Source organism: Cucumis melo, chromosome 7 (genome assembly GCF_025177605.1).
Source record: "Cucumis melo cultivar AY chromosome 7, USDA_Cmelo_AY_1.0, whole genome shotgun sequence".
In the NCBI taxonomy this organism is placed as follows: domain Eukaryota; kingdom Viridiplantae; phylum Streptophyta; class Magnoliopsida; order Cucurbitales; family Cucurbitaceae; genus Cucumis; species Cucumis melo.
The window spans coordinates 994986-1009889 of NC_066863.1; the positions used below are offsets into that span (position 1 = coordinate 994986).

General features: G+C 26.1%; 1 protein-coding gene across 1 annotated transcript; it reads right to left on the minus strand.

Moving 5' to 3' along the window:
* Positions 1-7795: 7795 nt before the first annotated feature.
* Positions 7796-8524, minus strand: LOC103493723 (protein GLUTAMINE DUMPER 5-like). Its single transcript, XM_008454590.3, has one exon. It carries the CDS (start codon positions 8415-8417, stop codon positions 7953-7955), a length of 465 nt encoding a protein of 154 aa, XP_008452812.1. The 5' UTR covers positions 8418-8524; the 3' UTR covers positions 7796-7952.
* Positions 8525-14904: the final 6380 nt, after the last annotated feature.

Here is a 14904-nt window from a genome sequence, read left to right on the forward strand (position 1 = left end):
GCTGTGATTTTTTTCTCTTCTTTTTCTTTTAATAGTATAACTTGGGAATACAATTGTATCAACTTTCTTCTGGTTGAGGGAATTTGATCCCAAGAAATTTTAAAGAAGGTACTAATATCTTTACCTGTTGAGTTGAGTTTGTTATTATTATCGTCGATATAGATATTACATCTTTGGTTGGTCACTTTGGCAAAATTGTTATGATTGTCATTTGTTAAAATGTATGTTTTAGTCACAAACGTTCTCTTTTCCCTCTCTTTGTTTTTAATTTTAGTTTATGTTTTTTCAAAATGTTCATATGTTCAATTTTTGGTTTGGGGCTTTTACATGTATATGTATATATATATTCTTTTATAAAACAAAACAAAATTAAAAGTGAGGAATATTTTTCCGTGGGGTGGGGCATCCCGCCCTGTTCCGTGGACATCTATACAGAAAGGTTAAAAAATGATTAGAAAGAAAAGCATTCTGTTGGAAGTTCTTTTTCTAAGTGTACTTCTGTCATTTCACAAAATATTTTTAATAGGAAGATGAGGATATTAAAGGACATTTCTGTAAATAAAAAAATTAACTATAAAATTTATTTAAATTAGTAGTTTTTTTTTTAAAAAAAAAACAGAATAGTTAAGTTGCTTCTGCATTTAAACTAATATTTAGATATTTGTAAGAGGGAAAGATATAAATTGGAGAAAATATTGTCAAAAAAAGAGATTTGCAAGGGAAAAAAAGAAGTTGCGTATAAAGATTAAAATTAGTAAAGGAAAAAGTACATTTTTGAAAGGAAAGAGGAGAAGAAAATCGATTTTTTTAGAAATTGCTTAAAATGCTTTTAGCTTTTGAAAATAGAGCAGGGGCTTGAATTTTCTATAAAGTAATTTTGTGAGAATCCATATACCCTGAGATAGTTGTCTTTAGATTTTTCGGGGATTTTTCTTAAAGAAAATTTCGCTTCCAAATTTGTATGTGTAAAAACAAAAGTCATCTCACCCCCTCCCCCCCAAGTCTTTTCGGTTTTTCGTAATAATTGAATTTTTTGAGAAATTATAAAAACAGAACCTTTCACAAAATATTAATTTCCCTTTTATTAGTTTTGTTTGGTGGATAATTTGTCAATTTCTTTTCCATTTTTGGAAAAACTTCTTAATTTTTTATTTAATTTAATTCTTGATTTCAAAATGTTATAATTTTTTCCTTGAATTTTGCTTTAATTTGGTTTTGATTTTCAAATAAGTTCAATTTATTTAGTCTTTAGTCCATCAATTAATTTTAAATAGTTATAAAATGAAATGATCAAATTACTACTTTATTTTGTTATTTACTTCCCACGGAAGGAAAATTTTCAAATATAACAAAATATTTATAAATAAGTAAAAGTCTATCTAATTATTTTAATTTATTTGTTTTTGTTCTTTGTTATAGTAAATAGTTGTAACTTTTTTCCGATGACAAATTCTCTTCTCAAACTCTTTTATTTTAATTAAGAATTTAAATGTTTTTTAGAGAACAGCGAATAAATAATATATAAATGTAGGAATAAAAAAAGCATAAATATAAACTTAAAAAACATATTAGTAAAAAAATAAGCAAGTTGAAATGATTATCAAATAAGTCTAAAAAGATATAAAACGAGGAGAACTCAAAAGGAGAGAAATGCAAGGTCTCGGCAAGGCAAATTTGCCCTTACGCACGACGAGCGAACCAAAAGCATCTTTTTCATCATCGTCCTCCAATTTTGTTCAAAAACATTTTCAAATTTTACATACAAAGACAAACAAACCAACAAAAAAAAAAGAGAGAGAGAGAAGAAAAAGAAGAAGAAATATAATGTAAGAAAATAAAAGAAAGAACTCCATAGCTAATAGAGAGGGAGACAGATGGTTTGATGGGTTGAGGTCAGTGAAAGAAGCTCTCTGGCTTTTAAAGGTGAAAATTTGATAATAATTTAATATTTTTTTTAAAAAAAATATATATATGTGTGTGTGTGTGTGTGTATTAAGCTTTATTTTAGTGGGTAGATGAGGGATTTATTAATTTATTATTTATTTCAATTCAACGTGCTCACCAAGGCATATTTGTTTAATTGGATAAAATCTCTAGTCGTTTTAACAACTGCTTGGGATGAGCTGGTCAGTCTTTCAACAAATAATCAAATGCCATAAATATGTTCTTAACAATAATAATAGCAATATTTTTATTTTAAAGGCTTTAAAAGGACAGACGAAGAAATCCTCTTTTGGGCAAAGACGAAAAAGTTAAAAGATCTCATTCATATTGGAGTAGGTGACACTTTAAAGTCACCCTTATCATTGCATCAATCCGACCCGAGTTTTAAGCATTAAAAAGTAATAACCGATAATTCGAACAATCTGGACCATCCAATCCAAATTGTAAAGACTGGATTGGATGATTTTTCATTTCGAATCAGGTTCGAGTTACATTTTAAAAAATTCGAATCGACCTAATCCAACGTCAACTTTGTAATAATATTAAATTATATATATATTTTGAAGTTTGTAATAAATATGTTGGATTTTGATATTTAATGTTTGATTTTTATGAAATTTTAGTTATTAATGTTTGTTGTAAACAAATTTAAGTATTTTAAGCTAATAAAAAATATACTTTAAAAAAAATAAAAATAAAAAATAATCCAACCCAACTCGAATTTTAAACGAGTTAGGTTGAGGATCTTATTTGGGTTAGTTGAGTTATTAGTTTTACCGATCCAAAAATTTAGATTGGTCCATAAAATTCCCTGACTCAACCCATTTACAATGTAAGACATTTTTTAGATTTGGATCGAGTTGAACTATCCTTTTTAATAGTTTAGATCGTGGCCCAATCTTTTGGCATGCTTCATTAGATCAACGTTAGGGTTAAGTTTAATTTGTGATTGGATCGGGCCACTAAAAACCACGGAAATTGGACAACATAACGACTTTTAAGTTTGTATAATTGAACTTTAACAATATATATTTTTACATTTTTAAGTTGTGAAAACAAAATGTCCAACTGAAAAATATAACCATTTTTTTTATTCTGTTCGTGCCACCACAATTTAAGTAGGTTTTTGGAAATTTTAAAAAAAATTCATGATGATTTATGGAGATTTTGTTGCTTTTTTTTTTTTTCTATATAATATTCGGAGCGGTTTACATGTTTTTTTTCAAAAGTAAAAACTGTTACGTGAAAATTTCTTCCATTTTTCACCAATGCCAACTTCATCTTCCCTCATCGATGGTGAGACCACCACACTCATAATACGTCCATAACTACAATGTAGTTTTTGGACACCAATTTTCAACAAGATCGTTGGAAGTCTTGGTTGCCTTGCATGAAGGTGACCACTAGGGAGTCCATATTATGTAGGTATGTAATTCCGCATCGTTTAAAAGAAGTCAGAGGAGTTAGAGATGAGATCGTATGAATAGCCACAATGAACGGACGAAGGAAATAAATAGAAATCAAATTTTAGAATTCTAAATTTTTTATTCTAACAAATATACAGATGTCAGTTAAACTAAGTAGTTAAACTTATTCAAACTAAAATAAAATTAAGAATCTTGCATGTGTTTTACAATTCATGAAATCCACGTGTAAACATTAGATAAGGGAAATTTGTTACATATAACAAATAAAAAATAGCTATTTATAAAATATAGAAAAAAATAGATTTTAAAGATTTTAATAAATTTTGTTGTATTTTATAAATAATTTCAATAATTTAGTTTCTTTTAACCTAAACTAATTATTTAATGATTAACAAATTAATTTTTATACTCCTAAATTTATAACATTTTTGTGTTCAACAAGTAACAATTTTATATATACACTTTAAAATCTATAACAATTTAATTTTTTGAAAACAAATTCTCATCTACTTTTATTATGCAACAAATTACTATTTACAGTTTATATATAAAACGAAATTGGTTTTCAATTATTTTATCAATGTAGATGGGTAAGAAATTTTCATTACTTAACCTATAGATAGATTTGATATTTTGAAATTCATGAGAAAGGAATAATAAAATATTTGGGAACAGTAAAATTCACCTTAATGGTTATGTATTAATGTTTTAGAATTTAAGTGTTGTCTTATCTCAAAGAAATGACAATAATAAGAAAAACAGCTGTATGTCATTTTCAAACAAAATTCACATGTGATTTAGCAAAGCTTTATCAAGATTTTAGCTTTCTCCTTTTTTCTTTTCTTTTATCTTTATTTCTCAAGCATTCCAAATTACTTTCTTCTCCTTTCTATCTAGTTTTCAAAATAATTTTTTTTCTTAAAAAAGAAAATAAAAAGCAAAGAATATAGTTTTCATTATACTTTTTAAAATTTAATTATTATTAATCTCTTTGCATGTTTTTTTATGTTCCACACATGTCTTGAGCTTGTCTACGAATATGAATAAAACTTAAAGATTTGGAATAATTGACCTTAATAGGACTAAATTTACAAACTTCGATAATAAGTATATCGAACATATTATATTTATAATAAAATGTCACATCAATTATCGTTGAGTTAAGTTTATTTTAAAATAAATTATGCAATTAAAGAGCAAAATAGTAAAGAATCAATAACCCAATGGTTAATTAGTCGCAAAACTCCTAGAACCTGACAATGTATTAAGTTAATAAAATATAAACTTGACATTCCGTTAGCAGCGTAATCCACCCATTTTTTGAACCAACCAAAAAATGGAGTTCCCAAATTCTTATTTCCAACCTCTCAAGCCAAAAGATTATTTGTTGCAACGGTATGAAAATGTAAAAGAAAAAAAAGGCGTTTGCAAAATAGCAAAAAATTTAGGATAGTAAGGTTTACATGGACGGATTTAGTATAGGCCCAGGCTCGAGCCTCTCTCAACTTTATTGTTTTTGTATAATATATGTAAAGAAAACTATTTAGTTTATAATATTTATAGTTGGTTTAGTGGTTACCTTTAGCCTCTTTTAACTTAAAAGTTCATATCTAATTATTTGTCATATTTGCAATATGAAAAAAAAAATGTGACTGTTTTTTTTTTCTAAAATTTTTTTAGTAATATAATACAATTTAGAAAAAAATCATTTTTTATTAAGAAATTTGACTTTAATGTATACATAATTTTCAATTCGATTTAAAATCGGATTGTTCAATTAAAAATGCTGATGTGTTATTTTAAAATTAAAGAAAAAAAAAGGTCAAAATTTCCCCTTTTTCTCCATCCTCTAATAAATGCAAAGCAAAGTTAGTTTTCTAGAAAAGCAAACGCGGCTTCCCGTCGCCGCGCACGCAGTTCTTGTCTGTAGTGCTGTACAGTGTAGTACAGCTCGTATTCCAACCACCTCAATAAAATTCCCTAATCAACCAATCATACAATCTTTGCCCTTTGCCTTGGGCTCCAAGAATTTCGATATTTGCTACCATGCCCTCCCACAATCTTCCATTTATCAAATTCCCCCCCCCCCCTTCCCAAGGGCCCCACCTCTTTCCTTCACTGATATCAAGTTTTCCATAGAGCAGATACTACTTTACTTTTATTGATGGTTAATTTGTCCTTTGTAGATATACAATGATTTGAAAGATCTCTACCCTCATAAAACAACATATTTTGAAAGAAAAAAAAATTATATTTTCTAAATATCTGTTGTAAGGTCATATTACCAATTAAGCTATAAAAGAACGTGAATATCGACATAGAATATACGTGGTTCACTAGCAGTTTGTTAGCTATGTCTATAGATAAAGAGAGAGTAGATATTATTAGAGAGAATGTTACATAATACAATACGGGCCATTGGGTTATAGAGTTTATATATACACTCCTCTAAATTCTAAGGTCAAAATCGTAAATAAAACTCAAAAGGTTTTCCAACCGGTGATATAATTTATCTCTATTCAAATTTTAAATGGTGTATAGTTTAGTTTGCTTTATTATTATTTATTTAATAGTATTTCGACTTTAAATTATTCTTATATATTATAGCTCTTCATGAGAAAGTTTATTAACATTAGTTAAAAATTGACCATGATTTAATTAATATTTTTTCAGCACAAAAAATCGTAAGAACGAGGAGTCAAACATCACACTTCTAAGATAGAAAATCATGCTAATTACCGTCGAACTAAATTTACTTTAATATTAGTTTTGACTTTAGCGTAAACTTGTAATAAACTTTGTCTGTTATATTACTTTTAAAAAATCGAAAATATTTTGCTAGTGTTAAATGCAACAAAATAAACAAATAAATATCTAATTAGAAAACAAGTAAAAGAAAACTAAACTATATTTAAAAATAATGTTTTTTTTTAAATAATGACAAAAATAGAATAATATGAAAAGAAATTTTAGAAAAATAGGGTAGTTGTGAGTCATTCATACTTTGACCAGTTTTGGGCACGTAAGAGAACTTGTGTACCCGCTACATAACTTCTTAAAACAATTGAAATTGGGAATTAAACATTAATAAAAAAAATAATCAAATTAAAATGGGATATAAGAAACATATTTTAAATCATGATATTTAATAAACATATTTTAAAAAAAAATTGATCCTTCACGTAAATCCCTCGTTTGAAAATTTAAGAAAAAAATTCACTCTTGAAAAAAAATTGATCTAAGTAATTTAATTTAAAAAAGAAAAAACAATAAATAAGGTATGGATGACTATTCATACAATTCGTAAATCCTGTCTACAACTTCGACTTAGTAGGCAATAACTCACTGAAGTCGTAGACCATATTTTTGTCCATAGTTTAAGTCTATTATATTTTTTATATTATTTTTTTAAATTAACATTATTTAAAGAAAATTCAAGAAAACTATTTGCTTATTGTTCCCAGCAACCGGAGGTGGGAAAATTGCCACGGCTCCTCAGAATATATGTATTTCTCTATATGTAATATATAATATAATATATAATCACTAGTGTCATTTCATTTCTCAACGCTTTATTCTCCCCTCTTTAATTCCCCAGCCAAATTTAAAATGTACCTTCTGTTTGTTTTTTTATTTACAATATCTCAATTATTTTACAAATAATTAACATATATAATAGTATTTTAAAAAAGTTATAAATTTAATAAAAATTCGTTAGAACCCATCAAATACACTTTATTATATTCACAATTTTTATGAAATATTATCATATATTTAATTATTATCTTTAAAATTACTACTCACTATTATAAATTTGTTTATCCAATAAATCCTATCCTATTTAAGAAAAACATATTGATGTAAAACACAGACAAAATTAAAGGTGATATGAATTATTTTTCAAACAACTCTCATACTATGATTTTTTTTTTCCCCAAATTGAAGTGACTTTGATTAACTTAAAACCTAATGAAAAAGAAAATACGATTATTCTCCTTAATGACCATTTGTTTATGTTTCTTTTCATCAATTCTCCAAAAAGCCAACTTTTTTTTTAGAATTTATTTTATATTTTGATCGGATGGATGATATTTTTTCAAAAATAAAAAATATAATTTTATATTTTGTTCCGTACAGCACTAATCATATTTAGTTTAAAAAAAAAAAACTCCAAAAGAGAAAAAAAACTTTTATAAAAATGATAATAGATATAGATAATAATAAAAAAAAATGAAACAATCAATCATTAATATCAGCGACTAAATCTAAATTTTCATAAAATATAAGGACTAATATTAAAAATTTATGAAAGTATAGGACCATAAAAATGTATTTTATATTTATAACTTTTAGTGAGTGTGGGATTGAAAATGGTAAAGTGAATGTGAGAATGAGATTTCCGTCTCTAACAAATTGGGAAGAGATTTTACAAAAATTTTATGTAATAATTAATTTCCATTGTAATTTACAAATTTCTCGAACGAAGAAGCCGAAAAACAGAGCTCAGTAAGAACCCTTAGGGCAAAATTTCTCGTTCAAGAACACAGAGATCAAAATTCAGTACAACTTTACTTCAAAAACTCACTCGATTTCTTCCTCAACCGCTGTATTTACTTCTCCATCGTGCACTTTGTTCGATTTCTCGGAATTTTCAGCTGTCTCTTTCTCTTCCGATTCACCATTGATGTGGGCTTCCACTGCGGAGGAAATTTTTATGCATACAGGCCTAGCTAAGAACGTCGGATTTTGGTTTCCAGCCATTATGACCAAAACATTGTCGTCGTAGTTAACCTTCTCCGGCGGTATCTTCGAGCCGGTTTTTGCTTCGTTTGCGTCGCCGGTTTCCAAATCAGCGTTGTCTCTGTCTCGCCGAGAGAGGTTCCAGTAAGAACAGGCTAAAATGACAAGCGCAAAGGCGATTAGGCTCAGCATCGCCGCAAGGCCGCCGAAGAGATACGGCAAGGGCGAGTGCCACGGCGTTCTTTCTGCCATGTTCGGACTGGTCGATGGCGAATAGTATTGTGCCGACGGAGAGATGCTTTCCATTGATATTAGTTTTGTTTGAAGAAAATCTCTCTTTTGGGGAAAAATGGAAAGGAGAAAGAGGGAATTAAAAAAGGTGAAATGGAAATTATTAGGTCTGGGAGATGAAAGAGCGTTCGGAGTGTATTTATAGGACGAAAATAAAGAGTGTTCTTTTTTTCTTTCTTATTATTAATGATTTTTTTAGGAAAAAAATTAAAAGAAAAAAAAGGGAGTTGGATAGGGATGAAGGAACATAGCGCTTTTTTTCGCCTCATTTCTTTCTCTTTTCCTGCGTTAGCTTTTCTTATGGGTCACGTTTGTCGGTTTCTTTAGTATTTACATTTGAAATTCACAATCCAAATACTCTAATTTCCTCAATTTTAGTTTATAGTTGCTAAAAGCACTTTGTAATAAAGGTGGGGGCAAAAAAAAAAAAAAAAGAAAAAAAAGAAAACTAGTTGGCAATAATTTACTTTATGAAATTTTATTTATAAAGTTTAGATATGAGTTGATCGTGTTATATGTATCATAAGAGTTGAGTCTATAGATTATTTATTTTTAAAATATCATTTTCAGTATGATTATTTGTTGACAGTGTTTTACGTAAACTTTGGTTGAGGTATGGAGTTCAATTTGATTTGTTGCTTTCGCACGTGTAGTATATTGAGGAGTGAGATCTATAGAGTTGTTTAGTGTGTTGTTATTAATCGTATTTGTGTTTTTCTATGTAGTTAATCAAATCGTTCTCTATGTGAATTTTGTTGTTGTTTTAAGTGGCATGGAGCTTCTATCGCGAGAGCTCTCTTATTATGATATTCTCCTTTGGGGTATATGTACCTTTTTTACGGTTTATATCATTGTTTTGTTGAAGGTGTTTTATGGATATTCCTCATGTGGAGTCGATTTCTTCCTTTTTGAGCGATCTAATAAAATTGTGAAAAAATAAAACATAAACATATCTCCATTTATAAGTAAGAAAATCTCTATTAAAATATAAAATAGTAGGGATTAGTTATTAAATTTTTAATGGGAGGGATTAATCAAATCTTATAAAACTACCCATTTATGTATTTCTTTTGAATCCCCGAACTGTATTCACCTTTAAATTTGGGTTTGAAAAGTATATTTGGTATTTTGAATTTTGGCCAAAAGAATTAAATCACTTTTAAAAAGTCTATAGATTAGATTGAAAACTATAAGAAACAAACACAGCTTAAAAAAAAAAGATATTTCTTTGCATTTATTTAAAAACAAGAAGAAGAAAAATATTATATTCCTAATTTGAATATGGCGTAAACGTTTTACCTAATTTTATGTTTACACACTTGATAGTTTTCTCATTATTGTAATTTGTATCAAATACGAATCAACGATAACCTTTTAAAGTGTTCAATAGAATGTTACTTTCAACTTCTAGCATATTTTAGATCTATTAAATCATTCGAGATATATTTTAAAGTTGAATCAACTAAATATAAACAAATTTAGAGGTTATTAAACCGATAAGTTAATGTTATTAATATTTAAAGAATGCTTGAGGCAATATATAAATTATAATAATATATATGTAATCCGTAGATTATTTTAGTTTAATAAGATAATAGTAAATATTAAAATATATAATAAATATCAAATCGAAATAAATTGAAAATTTTGAAATAATATTCATAAAAATTAATTAGAGATTTTCAAATAATATTTAATGTAAGAAGAATAGTTATTATAGAATTTAGAATAATTTTCGTCGCAAACGATCCATTAACGGGAAATTACCTTATTTTAAACACGAATTGGAAAAAGAAAATTATTCCAAAAAGGAAAAAAGCTTGGCTCCACCTGCTGCCAACATATATTATTTTTAATGAGTAATTTATGGGTATTATGAAAATAAAATATATACATATATGTGTGTGTGAAGTACAAAACGGAAGCCCGAAATCCGATCGCATCAGGAAGCTGTTGGTGGGACCAACGTGGGCCCATGGGAATTCGATGTGGGCCCATTTTGTTGACCTATTGAAGACCACTGGTTTACGCCTGTTGTTTCCCGCTATTGTCTTTGACGTTCACGTTCGTGTATTTTCCTTTCCTATAGTTTAGACAATGATCTTATGTTATTATTATTTATTGTGATAGTACTATGCAACAAGTTTGGGGAACAGTAATTCTGCTCCAAGTGCCAATTTTATATTAGTTTTCCTTTAAATAAAGATTTAAAATTATATTAAAAAAAAAAAACAAACTATTTACCTTGTCTTTTTAGTAATATTTTATTATATGAAATCTAAATCGTTTATTTCGAATGATAATTTATTTGTTTTTCTAAATTTATCATAGATAGGTTAGTAATTAAGTTTTTTAAAAAATAAGTATCTTTATTTTCTAAAAAATTATGATCGTTTTGAGAAATTATCAAAAATGAAATGAAAATTTGTGTGAAATTATTTTGTTATTTTTGTAAAATTTTGTGATTTGTTATTATATTTGAAAAGATGTACCGTTTTTTTTACTATAGTTTCGTCTTTCTAGCTTAAATTTTTAGTAAAATAAAAAAGAAAAAAGTGGCTATTCAAACCCGTGTTTATAATTTAAATTTTTTAAAAATAAAATTAAAAGGGTTGTTAGATAAACTTGTTCATTGAAAAAAGTTGAAAAGTTTTATTATTGTTATTCATTTTAGGGAAATTAAAAGTGTTTTTTAAAATGTACCATTTTTTTTTTGTTAAATTCAGTAGTTTTTTTTAAATCTATTACTTAAAATTTTCTAACGTTTTAAAAGTATTAAGTTTTATAGTGCAATAATTGTGAAATTGATGATTAAACTTTCAACATCTTGAAAGGAAGTACGTAATAATATGACTAAGCCGAGTTTAGTTCATTAAAACTGTTAGAAAATATGCTAAATTAAAAAAATGTATGAAATGTCATGCTATTTAGGGTAGTTTCTAGTTTTTTAAAAAGTTCGTTATTTTCAAGATTTTTCTCTTTTTCTCATTAAAAAATATGTTGGGTTTAAACAACAAGATAGAAACTTATTATCTAATTCGATCACCAAATAGATATTTTACTATTTTTTAAAATCAATACTAATAAACTAGATTTATATTTTAAATAGATCTTTTAAAATATAACAAAATATTGAAACTATTATCAAAATATATAGCAAAATTCATCTAATTCTTATTATCCATTTAAATTTCTTTTATATATTTTATAAATAATTTTATTTTTTTTTCTACGATAATTTCTCTATTTTTTCAAAAATATATTAACTAAAACATAAGAATGCTATATATGGACTATATACATTGTAACAATATATTCTTTAGAATTATTAATATTAATTATTGTTATTATAATTATAATAATGTTTTTACAAATAAAAATAGAGATTCTCAATGAAAATTTAAATGTACTTAATATGCCAAAACTGGTTATCCAAATAGATATGCCAAAAGTACGACGAGCATTAGTTATAAAAGTACATATAAATACTCAAGGAAGGGTTAACTCAATTACTCACAAAGGTTTGTTTTTTGCTTTCTCGTTTTAATAATTTAATTAGATGCTTATTCCATCTTTCCTAAAGTGTCTATGGTAACAAATGAAGAAACATCTTCGCTATTTCACAATAGAAATTCCATGGAGATTTGTTAGTCAGGTTAAAAGTTGATCACTTTCGATATCATAAAAAAACGATTGTAAACATATTAAAGTATTAACGAATATAACATAATATAAAATAATTTTTAAATATAATAAAGTTTAAAGTCAATTATAATCATATTGCCAAGAAAAGTTTGTTAGTAATAAGTTGTGTTGCTAATATAAGTTTATTAATATTAAAGTTTGTTTTGTTATATTTATTATTATTTAACCATAAAAAATATTTCAATTGTGTTTTCTTTTAGATTTTTAAACAACAAAGTAACGTTTTAAAATAAAAATATTAAAGATTAAGTGTAGTTTGATTTATTTTTCTTTTCATTTTCGGGTTGAGTTGTACTAACAACTTTTTTTTAGTGGGCAAAGGACTAGAACATAATTCTAACTTTGCCTAATTATTAAGTTTATCATTGGAATCTCTATATTTTAATTTTATTAAAAATAATTAGAATTTTGAAATAAAACGATAAGATGATTTTTTTAGTACAACAATTTAAAATAAAATATTCGAATAGCAAACATTGTAGTTATCTGTACACTTTGATATCAGTTAAGCTAAATTTTTATTTATGTTAAAATGAAATGATTAGACAAGCGAGGAGTGTAACAAATTATTTCACGTTTTTTAAAAATATGATTCCTTTTTTTATGCAATTCACCTTTATTTATTCCTTCTCTTAAGTTTGCAAATTCAAATAGTATGGTTACGACCCACACAACTTTTTTTTCGATCAAAACAAATATATTGGATTGTCCAACTATTTATTTTAATAATTGTTTTATTAAAATAGATTATTTTAGATCCTATTTCATTATTTTACTTTATGTTTTTTAAAATTGATGCTTGTAAATCTTATTAGTTTATTATATATTTTTTAAATATTAAGATAATGCTTAATTCTTAGTCAAATATATCATAAAATTAAACCCAATTTATCTTAAACTTTTTTTTAGACTTTCAAATTTTGATTTAATTTATAAATAGTAGATTGATAATAAAATATAAAAAGATTGTCCACGAGTGAAACTTGTAAACTTAATTTTAAAAATTAAAGAATAGGTCAATATCTTATTTTTAAGGTGAAAATCAAATTGCTGTGAAATGAATTTTAGGCCTTGGTGTTGATTTTGGGGTCTTTATAACTTATAAGGACATAAATAACAATTTTCATTTTATTTTAACATAGAACCAAATCTATATGAACAAAAAGAAGAGATCTATTAAATTTCATAAGGAAAAAACTATAGTGGTGGGGCATTTTCGGACACCTAAATTTAACAATAAAGCATATTGAATAAAAACAAATATTTTATATAGGGATGCATAATAAAAATATCCGTTTATGCTTTGGTTCCCCACCTCCACTTCACAACCTAAAACTTATTAATATTGTTATTTAAATCAATATTTATTCAAAGTCTTTTTCTAATGAAAAAAATAAATTATATCGAAATTCTAGATATATCACTAATAACCTTTTAGGAAAATTGCATTAGATGACAAAAAAATTTAGAGAAAAACAACACGTAATATCTCTTTTTTGCATATTACGAATATGATAAATATGACAAGTAATTAATGATATTAGACAGTTATCAGAAGATTATTCAATTTTAAATTTGCTACATTTGCAATTTAGAAAATATAATGAGATGGGTCTTATTGTCGTAAATTTTTTGACTATATTTGTAAACGTCCTAAATTTTTATTATTGTTTATCGTATAGTCATGATATAAATTTAATCAATAGAATATAAAATTTTGTCATATTTTATAAATATTTTTTTATTTTATTATGTGGTTGAAGAAATAAAATGACTCATGAAATTTGGCCCTTTGAGGGCTCAATCCTTTTTTTGGCTCCACTTCTAGAAAAAAGTTAAAAGGGACCAATTCTTTTGTGAAGAGGCAAAACAACCCTTGTGTGGGCCCCAAATAAAAAAGTCCATTTTATTATTATTATTATTATTATTTATTTATTTTTGTTGTTGTTGCAAATAAAATAGTTTTTAGTAGTAATTTTATATATTTGTAAATGCCAAGTGGTGATTCTTAATCATTAATTTACCATCAATTCTATTATCAAGAATAGGAAATATTATATATTGATGTTAAGAAAAAAAAGGCTTTGAGCCCCCACTAATTCCTCATATATTGTGCACTATCTAATAATGTATCAAAGAATATCTAATTAAATAATGTAAAGTACATATTTGTTATCTTATGATGGCATTTAATAGAGTATTCCATATTCAATTAGATCTTCTTTTGTTAAACATAGAACTAAGTTGATAGAAAAGTAAATGAATATTTACCATGCTTAAAATGGTATTTAGTATATTTCATGTGTGGGAAATTTATGTTGGTGTATCTATTTTATGTGTAACTAACTATAAATGCATATCCAAAAAAAACCTATATAACTTTTGTTAGTTTTCTTTTTCTCGAGAATACAAGAGGTGGAACATTTGAAATTTTGATTTCGAAGTTGATTGTAGAATTTTACGGAGTTATACTCGTTTTGACATATAACTTTTGTTGATCTTAAATCACCAATTGATTCAAAGACAATCGACAACTTATATAAAGCATGCACGACAATTAGTAAATAAATATTTGCCAAAGAGAAAGTGATATTACCAGTGTTTGATTACAAGATCTCGTATTGTAATGCAATGCTATGTTAAATCATATTGTTTTTATTTCACAATATCATTTTATTTCTCGATTAATATTTATTTTCACAACGATGATCACTAACCATGATCTTAGAGCATGCAATTCTATGATCAAACACTTATAATATCATTTTCTCTTCGATTGACGTTTATTTCTAGTTGT

Excerpts from the sequence above, each read along its gene's own strand:
- LOC103493723 (XM_008454590.3), bottom strand. The coding sequence starts at position 8,417 with ATGGAAAGCATCTCTCCGTCGGCACAATACTATTCGCCATCGACCAGT.